This window comes from Patiria miniata, unplaced genomic scaffold, assembly GCF_015706575.1.
Source record: "Patiria miniata isolate m_02_andy unplaced genomic scaffold, ASM1570657v1 HiC_scaffold_2, whole genome shotgun sequence".
In the NCBI taxonomy this organism is placed as follows: Eukaryota; Metazoa; Echinodermata; class Asteroidea; order Valvatida; family Asterinidae; genus Patiria; species Patiria miniata.
The window spans coordinates 19,561,846-19,575,215 of record NW_024037058.1 but is presented as its reverse complement, the minus strand read 5'-3'; the positions used below and the strand labels follow the sequence as shown (position 1 = coordinate 19,575,215).

At 42.5% G+C, this 13,370-nt stretch overlaps 1 protein-coding gene across 4 annotated transcripts in view; it reads left to right on the top strand.

The window, feature by feature from the left end:
* The window catches only part of LOC119726802, a 59,036-nt gene that overhangs the window by 32,159 nt on the left and 13,507 nt on the right, over positions 1-13,370 (top strand). For 3 of the 4 annotated variants that reach the window (XM_038198660.1, XM_038198661.1, XM_038198659.1), the window contains exons 21-31: positions 527-677; positions 1,751-1,914; positions 2,353-2,455; positions 3,319-3,512; positions 4,843-4,893; positions 5,253-5,492; positions 6,805-7,050; positions 7,865-7,985; positions 9,583-9,902; positions 10,720-11,005; positions 12,969-13,036. In XM_038198660.1, coding sequence (XP_038054588.1) covers positions 527-677; positions 1,751-1,914; positions 2,353-2,455; positions 3,319-3,512; positions 4,843-4,893; positions 5,253-5,492; positions 6,805-7,050; positions 7,865-7,985; positions 9,583-9,902; positions 10,720-11,005; positions 12,969-13,036 — 1,944 coding nt within the window. The remainder of the gene's footprint in view (positions 1-526; positions 678-1,750; positions 1,915-2,352; positions 2,456-3,318; positions 3,513-4,842; positions 4,894-5,252; positions 5,493-6,804; positions 7,051-7,864; positions 7,986-9,582; positions 9,903-10,719; positions 11,006-12,968; positions 13,037-13,370) is intronic. The other variant, XM_038198662.1, reaches the window with a different exon arrangement.

Genomic DNA, 13,370 nt, shown 5'->3' with positions numbered 1-13,370 from the left:
ACCGCCTTTCCGTGCAATACGTTTTGTACGTGTTCATGGGGGCAGGCATGTTCGCGTCTCTTCGTGAAATCGCAACATGCACTTATCGAGATGCCTGCCCCTGACGTCATTAATGTTATTCAGGAATTAATGATGTTTTGCTTACGGAAACATGTCAGAATGCTTAAGTACCATTTTTAAAGAAAAATTGGGGAAAAATTTGAAATCGAAAAAATTGTCAATTTTGACATGCCCGTCCCTTCGTGAAAATGGTGACGAAATGTGGCCAGTGTAGGCTTGCTTTGAACAAAAAATAATCGGTATGGTGCAGAGCATAATAAAACGCTTGTTTACCGATTGAGCGTTTCAATTTTTGGCGTATCAGTTTCAATAGCGCACATGTATGGAATACAAACACAGAAGCAAGTATAGCCGTGCAAAAGCTTCCAATATTGTTGAGCTTTCCATTCAGGCTACATTGCATAACGGCATGTAAGCGCTGTAATTTAAAGCTCTACGCTTTGCTACTTTTCTCTTGATTTCTCAGAGCGGTGACGAGGATTCAGGCAGCGAGTTCTCCCTGGCACCCACCGAGATGTACACCTCACCCTACATGACCCCAAGACGTCTGTCTGCCATCGACCTCCTGACCTCAGGTCAAGATACCAGGAGAGCTGAGATCACAAGTCGAGTCAAAGGTGGGTTTCCAGTTTATATTTGTGGCCCAAAAGATCCCATTGCATTCATGAATTTCTGGCACAACTTTCAAGCCCTGTGAGGCATCCATTCTCTCACCCAATTAATGTTTACAAATTTTGCTGACCTTTTTTTTTTGGCAGGGTGATTTTATTTCTCTGATGTCTAAGAAAGAAATTTTCACAGTCAAAGAAGGAATTCCTCGCTATAATGTTCCTTCAGAGCCACCGTATAGGTTGATTGATGATCAGTTTTGAATTGAGAATCGAGGTCCAGAATATTGTGTTTTCTCGACATATACAGCATTCACGAAGCTAACGCTCACGGTAGTTGTTAAACACCCATCTTTAGAGTATCTAAAGCACTGTTGTTGCTTCAAAGAAACAAAAATGCACCAATGACAAACAGTCTACTCCAGTATGTGATGTACAGGCTGAGTCGTACTTTGGACGAATGTGAAAGCAAAACAAATTAATGATGCATACCGGTTTCGGCAAAGTTAAAATGTCTTAAACTTTTGCGAATTGCAGTGTAATCACATCCTGTGATGTAACAAACTTGCTTCCCATTCTATCCAAGTCCCAACTGATCCCAGGGTTCAAAATTAGCGGTAGCTCGCTAGCCAAATGCTAGTCAAAACAGGGGCAGGCTAGTCAAACTATTCCTTAAGTAGCCCGGCTGGCAAGTCAAAAACTTATTGAGATACGGCAAAGATGAAAGGACAGGAAGAAATAAATCATGAAATTCAGAAAGCAAACCTGTATCAATTTGGGTCTATTTTTATCAACTGTTTTAAAGGGTTAAATTATTAGATCTGTTTTTGAAAACACTGACAAAGTTGCCTCAGAATTGAGCCTGAAAGTACGCCAGTTTGTATTTGAGCTTAAAAAAACAACCATGCGGCTAGTGAAAATGCCCGTGGGCTAGTTAAGAGTCTGTTTCAGTAGTTCGGCTGGCTAGTGAATAAAAAAGTGAAGGTCAAACCCTGCTGATCCTCCATTGAGCATGAAGATTCCCAGGCAATACTGTTGTCCATATTTCGACAACGAAGTTCTACGTTCGTTTATATCCACAGCTCTGTCTCTGACTAGAAAGCGTCGCAGCAGATCCAGCAGGTTGAATCTGACCCAGACAGACGATGTTCAGCTGGACTTTGACATGCCTCAGTTTGGCATCTCGCCAGGGCCGTCCCCTACCCCCTCCCCGCCCTCATCCGGAAGTGACTTTGACGTCTCGGAGGTTAGTGTGCCGGCTATAAAGAGTGTTTTGTTATAGGTCTGTCTTTGTCATACAGGGTGAATAAAAAAAAGCGGAACTCAAACCCCCAAAATTATATTTCATATTTAAAAAAATATGTAGCAGCAAAAATAATAATGACTGGAAAGCCAATTTTTTAAGCTACTTTTAGATGAAAAAAATTACTGAAATTGCTCAATCCCTTATAAAAATATTACCATTTAAACACAATGACCCTAAAACCTCTTTTGTCCAAAAATGCGATTTCAAGAATCGTCGTCACAATTGTCTTAAAACATCACCAGTGATAAAACCTCAGTTTAAAAGTTTTAAATATTCAGTAAAGTCCTTTTGAAGGCCCGTCTTAAAAAAAAAAGGATTTTATATAAATCATATTGTTTGCCTAACCCTGTTTGTGGCTACTGGATTTCTTTCCCTAAGGATGAGAGTGAAATTGAAGATGACTCTGGTTCGGAGGCAGAGGAGGAAGGAGAAGAGACACAACATAAGGAAGCAGGCTCTAAGATGACAGTCAGGGCATCAGGTATTTATCTGTTTATTCATAAATACGTCAGACAGTTTAGCTATTCCTATTGGTCGAGAGCCCGTCACGTGGCCGGTCTTAAACGGATGATAAAGACATGGCTAGCTGGTCTTAAACACTTTTCCAGTGTCACAATGAAATGTGGACTCCTAAAAATGCAGTGCCTCTTACCGTTCATTGGTTGAACGTTCACAATCCTCCCGTAGGCATGCGCAACACTACCAGCAAGTCAGAATTTTATAGTTCTAAATTCAAAACGCAACGCCCCAGGTGCGTTCTGCGTGACATCGGGCAGAACGTGCTACACGCGCGTCAATCTCCATAAAAGGGTTGTTTACATTTTACTCACCAGCTGAACACTCCATTATTTTGCTAGAGGGATGTTTCAAAAAGCATGAAGTGAACTTGTTGAACAAAATCGGGATTTTTTGAACGAATTATTTGATATTTTTTTACTGAAAAGGTATTTATGAATGGGAATAAATGTGTGCTCGGTCGGTATTTATCACTCTGTTTAAGACCGCTTAGAGTCTGGGTGCTGATAATTACCCTCGCCTCCGGCTCGGGTAATTATCAGCACCCAGACTCTAAGCGGTCTTAAACAGCGTGATAAAAACCTCCGGAGCGCACATTTATTCCCTTATTCAGCGATTGTAAATTGGCAATTGGCCGGGACATCCCACGAAAGTCTGTTGACTTATTTCAAGTAGGGTACCTTGGTGGGAAATTGCGGTTTTCTGGGTAGGAGGACTGTTGAACCAACTAAATTAACCTACTGCCATTGATGTTAAAGAAAATGCACTAAAACCTATTTGCGGCGTTTGTCCCTTCTCCCCCCCCCCCCCTCCATTTTCAATTCTCAGAGTTAGAGGAGGTTAAGAAGAAGGAATCCAAGGAGATCAAAGTAGGAGACATCCGTCTGTCAGATCTCAAGCAGCCACCTGAGGAAGTGTCCAAGTACAGCATGTCCAAAATGAAGATTGATGCCAAGTCACTACTCAAGCAGAAAATACCAGTCACTATCCCCAAACCACTCAAGCTGGATAGAACATCGCAGGTATGTGCGGGTTATTTTTATGCGTCAAATATATCGTTTCTCATTTATATCATTTGATCTTCAGCAAATTGCATTTTTGTTTGTTCTATTAACACATTTTCAACTTGTATGTTTGTATATTCCAACAAAAAAACCTCCTTATTTTCTTTTTGACATCTGCAACCCTCAGAAAATAGGTTTCTGTTTTGGGCACAAACAGATCTGCTTTCCAAGCACACTGGCTGCCGGTTCGTACATTTTCGATATGGATTGAGGGGCAGAAACCAGCCCAGCCCGCAAGAACAGAACGTCTGGCAGCCAATTATTTAAAATTGTTATACAAATAATGAATGTTTATGGGTGCAATGGTGAGAATATTTTCATGAGTTGAAAGATTGAATGTCTTGAATGGAACATTCCATCTTTCAACGAATGAAAATATTCTCACCATTGCACGAATGCATAACATTCATTATTTGTTTTATATAACATCCAAGTAGATCTTTGTCATTCGATTGGAGGATAAAACTTGAAGAACAAGCAAAACTCACCAAATTGTATCATATCCACTACTTTTTCAGCTTATTCAAGGCTAACAAAGGTTTAAAAGTCAAATCATTGACAATAATGAAAATTAACGTTGTAAGTTGTTAAAACTACAAAAAATCATCAAGGCAACTGCATCAACGCGAAGATCGTATAGCGCCGGGCCGCTGCGCGTCTTAGCGTGCGCGCAGCGTGCAATAGATCAAAAGGGATGGGACGAAAATGCAAGGTGAATGGAACCAAAAAATGCACGGTTATGACGTAGGCCGTGCAATGGTTCGATTAATGAATGCCGCGTGACCTACAATCCTCAATCAAATGACAAGGATTTACTTTGGTGTTATATAATAAGTAATAATTGTTGAGTAACAGGCTGCCATTTTATGGCTGATCAGCTCCCATTGCATTCTTGCTTTCAAAGAATATAAATGTTAAGTAAGATTTGAGGCTTTGCATGGTGGAGATACTAAATAATGAAAGGTATGCGGAAACACCATGTGCGAATAATTTCTCAACTAAGAGAATGGTTCTGAAAAGAACCAGAGGTATAAACTCGACGTTTCGGCCAGTATGCTCTGACCGTTTTTTCTCCTGAAGACGGTCAGAGCATACTGACCGGAACGTCGAGTTTATACCTCTGGTTCTTTTCAGAACCATTCTCTTAGTTGAGAAATTATTCGCACATGGTGTTTCCGCAAACCTTTCATTATTTAATATAAATGTTGATGTTTCTTGATAGTTTCTACATCTTCTGGAATGTTTTGAGAGTAATTTTTCCCCAAATGTATTTGTTTTATTCCCACAGCCACTGATGGCTACTGTCGCTGAAATCAAGACTTTGGAAGAGAAAGTCAAGGTAAAACTGTTTGATATCAACCATAACAATAAGCAACACCTTTGTTAACTAAGTTGGCCAAATGGGTAATGACTTTTACTGTTCCCCAAATTTCTTGCCACTGTTATAATTTGTCTCGGATGCTGAATTCAGGCCCAATTCAAAACATGATTCAGCAACTTCTGATTTGAAATCGAGATCCTTCAATGTTGTTTTTCTCGGAATATACAGCTAAAGCTGAGCTGAAACGTCATCAGGTTAGTTGTTCAGCATTCTTCTTTAGATCTTGGGCACTTTTGTTGCTTCAAACGAGCAAAATGCACAAATTACAAATGATGGACTATACCTTTAGATGATTGTCATTTTGTGTTAATTTCAAGAAACCTACTGGACAGCCGCGGATGAAAACCCCAGTCAAGAAAAAAATGAAAAAGGGAGAAAGAGTCCGTGTCGGAGACAGGGCGGCCGCCAACAGGGCCAAGCTAGCGGCTGAACCATCGGCAGAGACTATCCCTTCTCCCACGGTCCCCAGCACGACAGACATGACCACGGCAACTAAGCTGACTGTGTCACTCGAGGGGGGTGTTAAGGAAAAAGTTCAGAGTGGTGTCATCAAAAAGGTAAAAACTGTTTTCTGGGGAAAATATGCTGTAGAGACTAATTCGTACCTCATGCGAAAGTAGAGCATAATTATGATTTTGGGAGTGAGAGATTTTCTTATGCTGTTTGCAATGTCCTATTATCATTAGCACCTGTACTACACTGTAAAAAAAGAAGTAAAGGGGACGATTGGGCCAGACTCATATGCTGCTGTGGGGGGATCGCCACACCTCCTCCACAGCGAGTCTGTTACCTTCCCAGCATTGAATAATGCTGGTACCCATTTAACACCTGGGTTGAGAGGAGTAATTGAGGTAAAGTGCCTTACTCAAGGGCACAACACGCATGGCCACGGCGGGGCTCGAACCCACAACCTCACGATCATGAATCCTGTGCTCCACCGCTAGACCACACGTGCCCACTACATTGTATTACATTCCAAGTGGGAGTAAAAGGCCAGGCAGGTTTCGGGCAGTACAAGGACTAATGGGTTGATGATAGGGGTGTGCGTCGGTGCTGGGTACCCGAGTACCAGACTGCTGATGTCAGGAACTGGTTCCAGATTATGGGATTGGGTACTTGGTTGGTACTTGGTTGGTTCTTCCACAGGGGAGTATAACTAGGAGGCCAGAAACACCGGGGCAAACCCCTTCTCTTAGGGATAAGTGTTACTGGGTTTTTTTACATGCGTTAGGCCTTATACAACACACGGGGGCTCCGGCTTAACGTCCCATCCGAAGGACAAAGCAATAAAGGTTAAGTGCCTTGCTCAAGGGCACAAGTGTCCGGGCCCGGGCTCGAACCCATGCCACTGTTGCCTCTGAAACACCAGAGCATGAGTCCGGTGCTCTTAACCGCTAGGCCATGACACCCCATATTAGGGTACCCCTAACCAACTATCCAAATTACTTAGTAACTTCTCAGACCATGAGAAAGAAAGCTTTTGAATACCATTTGTGGGAATTTTCAAAATGAAAACCAGGCTGTATTGAAAATCAAAACAGATTTCATTTAAACATGCAACAGATGACACTCGCGAAAGCTGCATTTTACACCACAAAGCTATAACGCCCTTCAGACAACTTCCTGGATTTGAATTTTGGGGAGGGGTTTATTTTGCGGGTACCCAGATACCCGTGTTTTACTTCAATAGGGTACCCGGTTCCCGAACTAGTTTTTTGTTGTTTGCAAATGTTGTAGTTATATTACCGCTGACTGGCTCTCTCACGGACATTACCTTTCCTTTCGTAGCTCTGGAATGGCCGTGATTGGTCATATCACCAAGGGGCCGGGCTACGAAAAAAACGGTGGAAACTTTTCTCTTTCTTTCAGGTCAGTTCTTCGTCAGCGAGCAGCTCATCCGCCTCTCTGAGCCAGCAGACCTCAGACTCTTCCATCAAACCCAAGCCTAAAGTCTCCATCCCTGCTCTGCCCAAGGCTCCCAAGGACTCCAAGCCTGAGGACAAGAAAAGCTCCAAACCGGCGGATAAACCGGCCAAAGCGAAACCGGAGAAGGGTAAACCGAAGTCTGTCCTTGACGATTGGAAGAAACCCAAAGGAGGAACGTCTGCAACAGAGGTGAGCTGCACTAGACACCTGCACCCGATTTCATCAAACTCTTCGTAACGTACGATGCATCGCAGCGATGCGACGCGTCGTATATGTACGATGCGTTGCAGCTGCGACGCGTCCTGCGATCCATTTCACAAAACACGTCACAAGTAGGTGTATTTATAGCACAACTCGGTGAATGTTTTATGTATTTAGTCAGCGTACAGTAAATAGTCGTCTGATGTTGAACGGAGAGTCGTCAGATCTCAGCTCGAAATTTGTTAAAACGTAAAACAAAATGGCGGCCGTGCAATGCAATTTTGAAGGAAAACAAGCTCTCATTGGACTGTATAGCTACTTTGAAATTTCAACTCTAATATTCCAGTGTAATTCATAATTATTCAATGAAATTTTGTATTTACAACTTTACACACATTGCCTTGGTATTATAATCTCATTTATGTAATGTTTACGGCATAAAATTGGCTTAGAAAATGACCCTTTTTATTTTAGACACGTCGTAACGTCGTAAAGAATCAGTCTAGCAGGCTTGTACCCCTTCACAGGTGTGTAATCAATTGCAAAGAAAATGCTGAATAACTAAATATGAAAAGTTAGGAGCAGTTTTTGAAAAAAGCCAGTTTTCTCCAACGCTGGTCGGCCGACCAGCGTGGGAAAAATACAGTTTTTCTTGAAATATCAGCACACCAGGAGCCACCATTTTACAAGATGCTTTAGACTGTCAATCCCTAGCAATTCAGTAAGGTATTTCGTGATTATTTGATCATTTTGTTGTTTGATGTTTGCAAATGTTGTATCTTCCCTTTAAATTGCCACACAGACAACTGCATGTGTTTCAGACGAGGAGGTGCAAAGAGCTATGTCTGCAGGAACCAGTGGTAGTAGCGGGAGACCGGCTTCATCGGTTCACGGTGCCGACGTTGCTACTGATTTAGGAGAGGGTGAGATTAGGGGGATAGTGGACGAATATTCCTTGTAACAAATCAAAGGGCTTTTCAAAGAATCAACATACTGTAACTTGGGAACCTGAAAAACCTTGAGGAAGAAAACGATGAAAAGAAGTGTTCAGTTTTTGAAGTGGGGAGAACTGTAGTTTCAGAATGATGTTGCAGGAAAAACCACACAAACACGTTCCAGCACATTTGTTAGTGGTTCCCTTTTCCTTTGTTTATACTCAAACTTTCTTGCAACAGCTCTCATTGGTTTTGTACACGTTTTCTAACCGAGGAGTCCTCGTTTTGGTTCCTGTCCTCAATTCATCGATAATGTGGGGACCACACACCTTATGAATGATAGTTCATAAGGTGTGAGGACCAAAGATGTCGTGGGGACAGTTGAAAGACCTAGTTGAGAATTGAATCTAGGTTTAATACAGAGGTAAAAGATGAGAAAACAGTACCACTGTGTCAACCTCACCTTAGTTTTTGTATTTTGCTTGCAAATTTGGAAAAGGTGGTGAAGATATTTCAATTTTTCCCCCCAAAATTAACATTCCAAACAAAAAGTTTATATTGCTAGATCTAGCTTCGAACCACTGTGTCAAACTCACCTTAGTGTTGGTATTTTACTTGCAAATTTGGAAAACGGGGTGAAGAAATTTTCGTTCCCCTCCCCCCCCCCCCCCAAAAAAAAATTACTTTCAAACCAAATTGTTCTTACTGCTAGATCTAGAACCTAGAACCTTCAATGTAGATTCTTTCTGGGTATCAGAGATGATTTGGGACAACGTTAAATTTGGTTTTAGCTTTATGTTATTCAGATTATCTTTTCCTTAAACCCTCTTTCCCTGTTGAATTAAAAAACAAATGTATGGTTCATATCGCTTTGAAGTGTAACTTTTGCTAGCCTGAGTTGCATGTTTGACAAAACTCAGTCATTTGTTTTGTTTTGCATGTTTGGAGTGATCTCACATTGACTTGCATGTGTTTTTATCAGCTCATGCTATTTTAAAGGCTTAGAGATTTGTTAGTGTAGACAGTGGGGCATGGGATGTTAACATCAAGATTTGCAGAGACCGAAGAACGAAGCAAATGATTGAATATTTGTAATATTTAGTGATGCTATTTTAGGAAAGGAAAGTTGGGTTTGTCTGCACTTCATATGTAAATATCCACATAATTTCCCTTTTACACCAAAGGTGTTTTAACAAAATCTGAGATTATGGTGTTGATTTTATAGTGTCATTCAGAATTTGCTTTTACTATCAATCTGACAAGTGATTTTGCTCCTCCACGTTATGCCAGTTATATACACAGAACTGTGTGAGACAAATATACTGAGAAACTACACTAGAGTAGCAAATACTGACAAAGATTTACATTCAGCGTCTGACAGACGTCACCCAGTGAGTTCTGCATTTGTAGACGACACTTGGAAAGTATTATTTGTGTTTAAAGAGTTTCATTTTGTTCTTCAAAACACTTTTGTGAAATTGCTGTTGAATGCAAGATGCATGAAGTCATGTTCCACGCTGCGTGGCTATATTAACCTCCCCCTCCCTCTTTTATTCCCCGCCCACCCTCACCTCCTACCCGCCAGGTTCCACTGCTATGTACAAAGCCGCGGCCCGCATGGCCATCGCTAACAAGTACAACCCGCTCAGATCTAAAAGTGCCGAAGCCACCCCCTCCCTGACAGATACCCAGCCAGACACGGTGACAAACCTAGACCCAGAGGGTCTGGGGGACGCAGGGGAGCTTGAATCCCTGCGAGCTGACAGTCGGTTTGACGGGGTCCTATCGCGTGGCTCGGTGCAATCGGTGACGAGTCCTCCAGGCAGAGATTTGGAGTCACCGGCTGCGACATCAGGTCAAAGGTCACGGATGGAAGGGACGTATGCTGATGGTGAAGAAGACCAGGTAGAAAGGTCGAGTCTGTCTTTAATAGAAAACAAAGTCCTCAGCAATTTTTAATTGCAGAATATTGAGATAAAGTTTTCACAATTTTTGTTTCTCCGAAACCGTTTTAGAGCATTGTAGGTATTGGGTACTCCTTTCAAATTTGTAGTGTTACATTTGTGATTGTTCAAACGTTTTTCAAAACTTCTACACAAAAAATACCTTTAAGAACGTTTATCCCAGTTTCACCAAATAATGAAAAGGACTTCTTCAAAAATGGTTCACCTACTAACCCCTCCTAGTTTGCCATGGTCCATTACATTTGAGCAGATTCGCTGATTAATTATGCAAGACAACCGCATCTTGACCTCCAGATTTTGACCAATCAGCGGGCGCTTTCTATATCGGGTCTTCGGTCATTCACCCGTTGCGCATCATAGACATGAATACAAAAAAAACCTGTGTCGTATGCGCTTTGTAGCATGTTACGCGATATGCGCCCAGCTGTTGTTGTAATACAAAACACTGCATTTGGATTGACCAATCAAACCATCAGTCCTGATTTGGGAATGACATGACGTCACGATTTAGTAAGTCGACTCCGATTGGCTAGCGCGCGGCTTGCATATATCTGCATGTTAAGACATATCAGATGTTACACAGGAGACCTGGCTCCGTTGATAACGGGTGATACTCAGACTTACCCCTCCCTTCCCTTCCCCCAAATTCCTGGTATAAAATATCCTTTGAAGGAATAAAAGTACAAATAGATTTTTCTAAGCTTGTCCGTTTGTATGATCATGTTATACCTACTTTTTTTACCGCTCTGTACATACAGGATACAAGCACCAGACCGCCATCCAGACATCAAGTCTCACCAGAACAGGTAGCCACCACCCCATCCCCCAAAATATCCAGCACCCTGCCTCCAAGACCCAAGTCTCACATCGCCTTACCCCCACGGCCCACCAGACTGGTGGACAGAGACCATGCCACAAGGGAGGCAAGACCCGAGGACAGATACAGGGGGAAAGAGGTGTTCGTCCCTACAGCATCGACAGAGGAACAGGTGTTGGTGAAGGAAGAGATGGAGGGTAGGCTAGCCAGACCCAACACGGCTGAAGGTAAGGCTGTGTCCCAAATACGGGGCTACGGCTAGAACATGCATGTCGATTGGAAGTGGCTGCAGCCAGTTCCATAGGCGCAAGTGTAATCGCCAGCCGTAGCCGTAGTCATACAGAGGCAACCTAAGTCACGTGGGAGTATGGCTTAGGGTTTGTGACTCCAGGGCCCAATTTCATAGCACTGCTTAACAGTAAGCAGAAAAGTTGTACTTACTATAGCAGAAAATCATGCTGCTGCTTAAGCACTATTTCATGCTAACTGTTGCGCGCGCATGGAGATTTCTATTGTTGCGTCACTGATTTAAGCAAAGTTTTCTTCTGGGGTTAAGTGTGCTTTTGCTGTGCTTACTGCTTAACGGTCCCTATGAAATAGATGGAGGCTCGGTAAGCACAAAGTCGGCTGTTAAGCAGCGCTATGAAATTGGGCCCTGATCTGAGAATCAGAGGTTTTGATTCCATCTGCTGGCCATATGTGTCCTTGGGCCAGCCACTTCACCCCCACTTGCCTCTCTCCACCCAGGAGTATAAATGGGTACCCACTTCAGCTGGGGAGTAACCTGCGATGGACTAGCATCCCATCCAGAGGGAGTAGAAATATTCTAAGTCGGTTTCATGCCAAGGAAACTGGAGATAAACGCCAGCCTGATGTGCCATATAGAATAAAATTACAACTGCGTGTTCAATTAGGTGCATGTGCAAAATGTTCTAAACACTCGCGCATGTTGCTCGAAATTTCTTCAAAATACGGCACAGTGGTTGCGCATCAGGAATTTGTCTCCGAAAATGCTGATGCATGTGACAATCTGTAGGAAGTGGCATCATTTGAGAGTTATAACCACGATTCTGACGGAGACTGGAAAGGGAATTCCATTAGCCCTCTCTGAAACTATCTTAAAGATATGGTCCATCATTTGTAGTTTGTGCATTTTGTTTGTTTGAAGCAACAAAAGTGCTCAAAATCTAAAGAAGGATACTGAACAACTAACCTGATGAAGTTTCACCTCAGCTGCAGCTGTATATTTCGAGAAAAACAACATTCTAGAATCTCGATTTCAAATGAAAAGTTGCTGAATCATGTTTTGAATTGGGCCTGAATTCAGTGTCCGAGACACGTTCTCACTGAGCCGATTGCAGCTACGCGATGTCGCGCACTGATTCGACGAATTATAGCAACCGCGCGTGCATGTGCGTCGTGCCAATGCTTGCGCGTGCTTTGCAGAATAATAAAACGAACTACTAATTTAAATTTCCTACGTCGCGTCCTAAGACGCACCGTTGGAAAGGCCTTCTTTCGTTGATTACTTCAAAATGACAGCTTGTCAGAAAGAATAATTTCACAGGGAGTTTAGTCCCCTTACTATCTTTCAACTAAGTATGTTTTTCAACAATATTTACGCCAGTTACTTTTTGGATAGCTGCAAATGATGAACTCTGGCTTTAAATTGAAAACATGACTAACAATTGTCAGTTTTTTAAGCTGAGTAAATGTGCAAACTTGTTGTGCCTTCCAGTAGTGAAGACATTCCAGTTTTAGTTTTTTTTTTAGCTGCGGGATAGCAGCTCAACAAATCATCGTGTCTCTCCGTTAGTCGGTTAGTTAGTAACAAACGTTGACACTGTCGATTGCTTCTACATATTTTGACCGATTTCCACCAAACTTTGTCCAAAGTATCAGTAGCCCAGCCCCAACATGTCACATGACCAGACTGGGTCACAGGTCATCATGGGGTCCCTGGGGTTTAAAAAAACCTATTTTTTAAATTTTATTTTTACTCATAGCACTACTTCCAGGAATGACATGGCACAATCACTTGACTCATGCATGAACATGAATTTGTTGGCCCGCAACTTCCGAGATCCGATCGAGCTTGTTAATTCTGAGTACGGTGGTCACTGAGCTTGTAAAAAAACAAGAGTGAATGTAAGAGTTTTGTCTGAGTGGACTGTATTATTTTGTTTGCAGGGAGATCATTGCTGTTGCAGCGGCCTCATACTGCTGGTGCTACCTTGCATGTCAACTTTGAGGATGAGGTACGTAAAATTAAAAGTTGCAAAGAAAAATGCCCCAAAAGTTTACACACACAAAAAAATGGAAGTTTGAGGAATCCGAAGATATACATACAGTGGAACGACGCTATGGGCTCCGTGTGCCAACAAAAGAGGGCGCCCTTTTACCTAGCAACGACGTCCCATGGGCGGGACATTTAGCTGGTTGACGCGCACCGTTCCTTGTCTGTGACGCACGTACACCAGGGGATTTGTACTATGTACACGCAGTGGTACGGCCGCGTGTTGCGGCAAAATTGCAGTCAGGCAAAAATGATGGCGTCGGTCGGTCACCCCCAACTGTTCTTTCGTTGCCGGT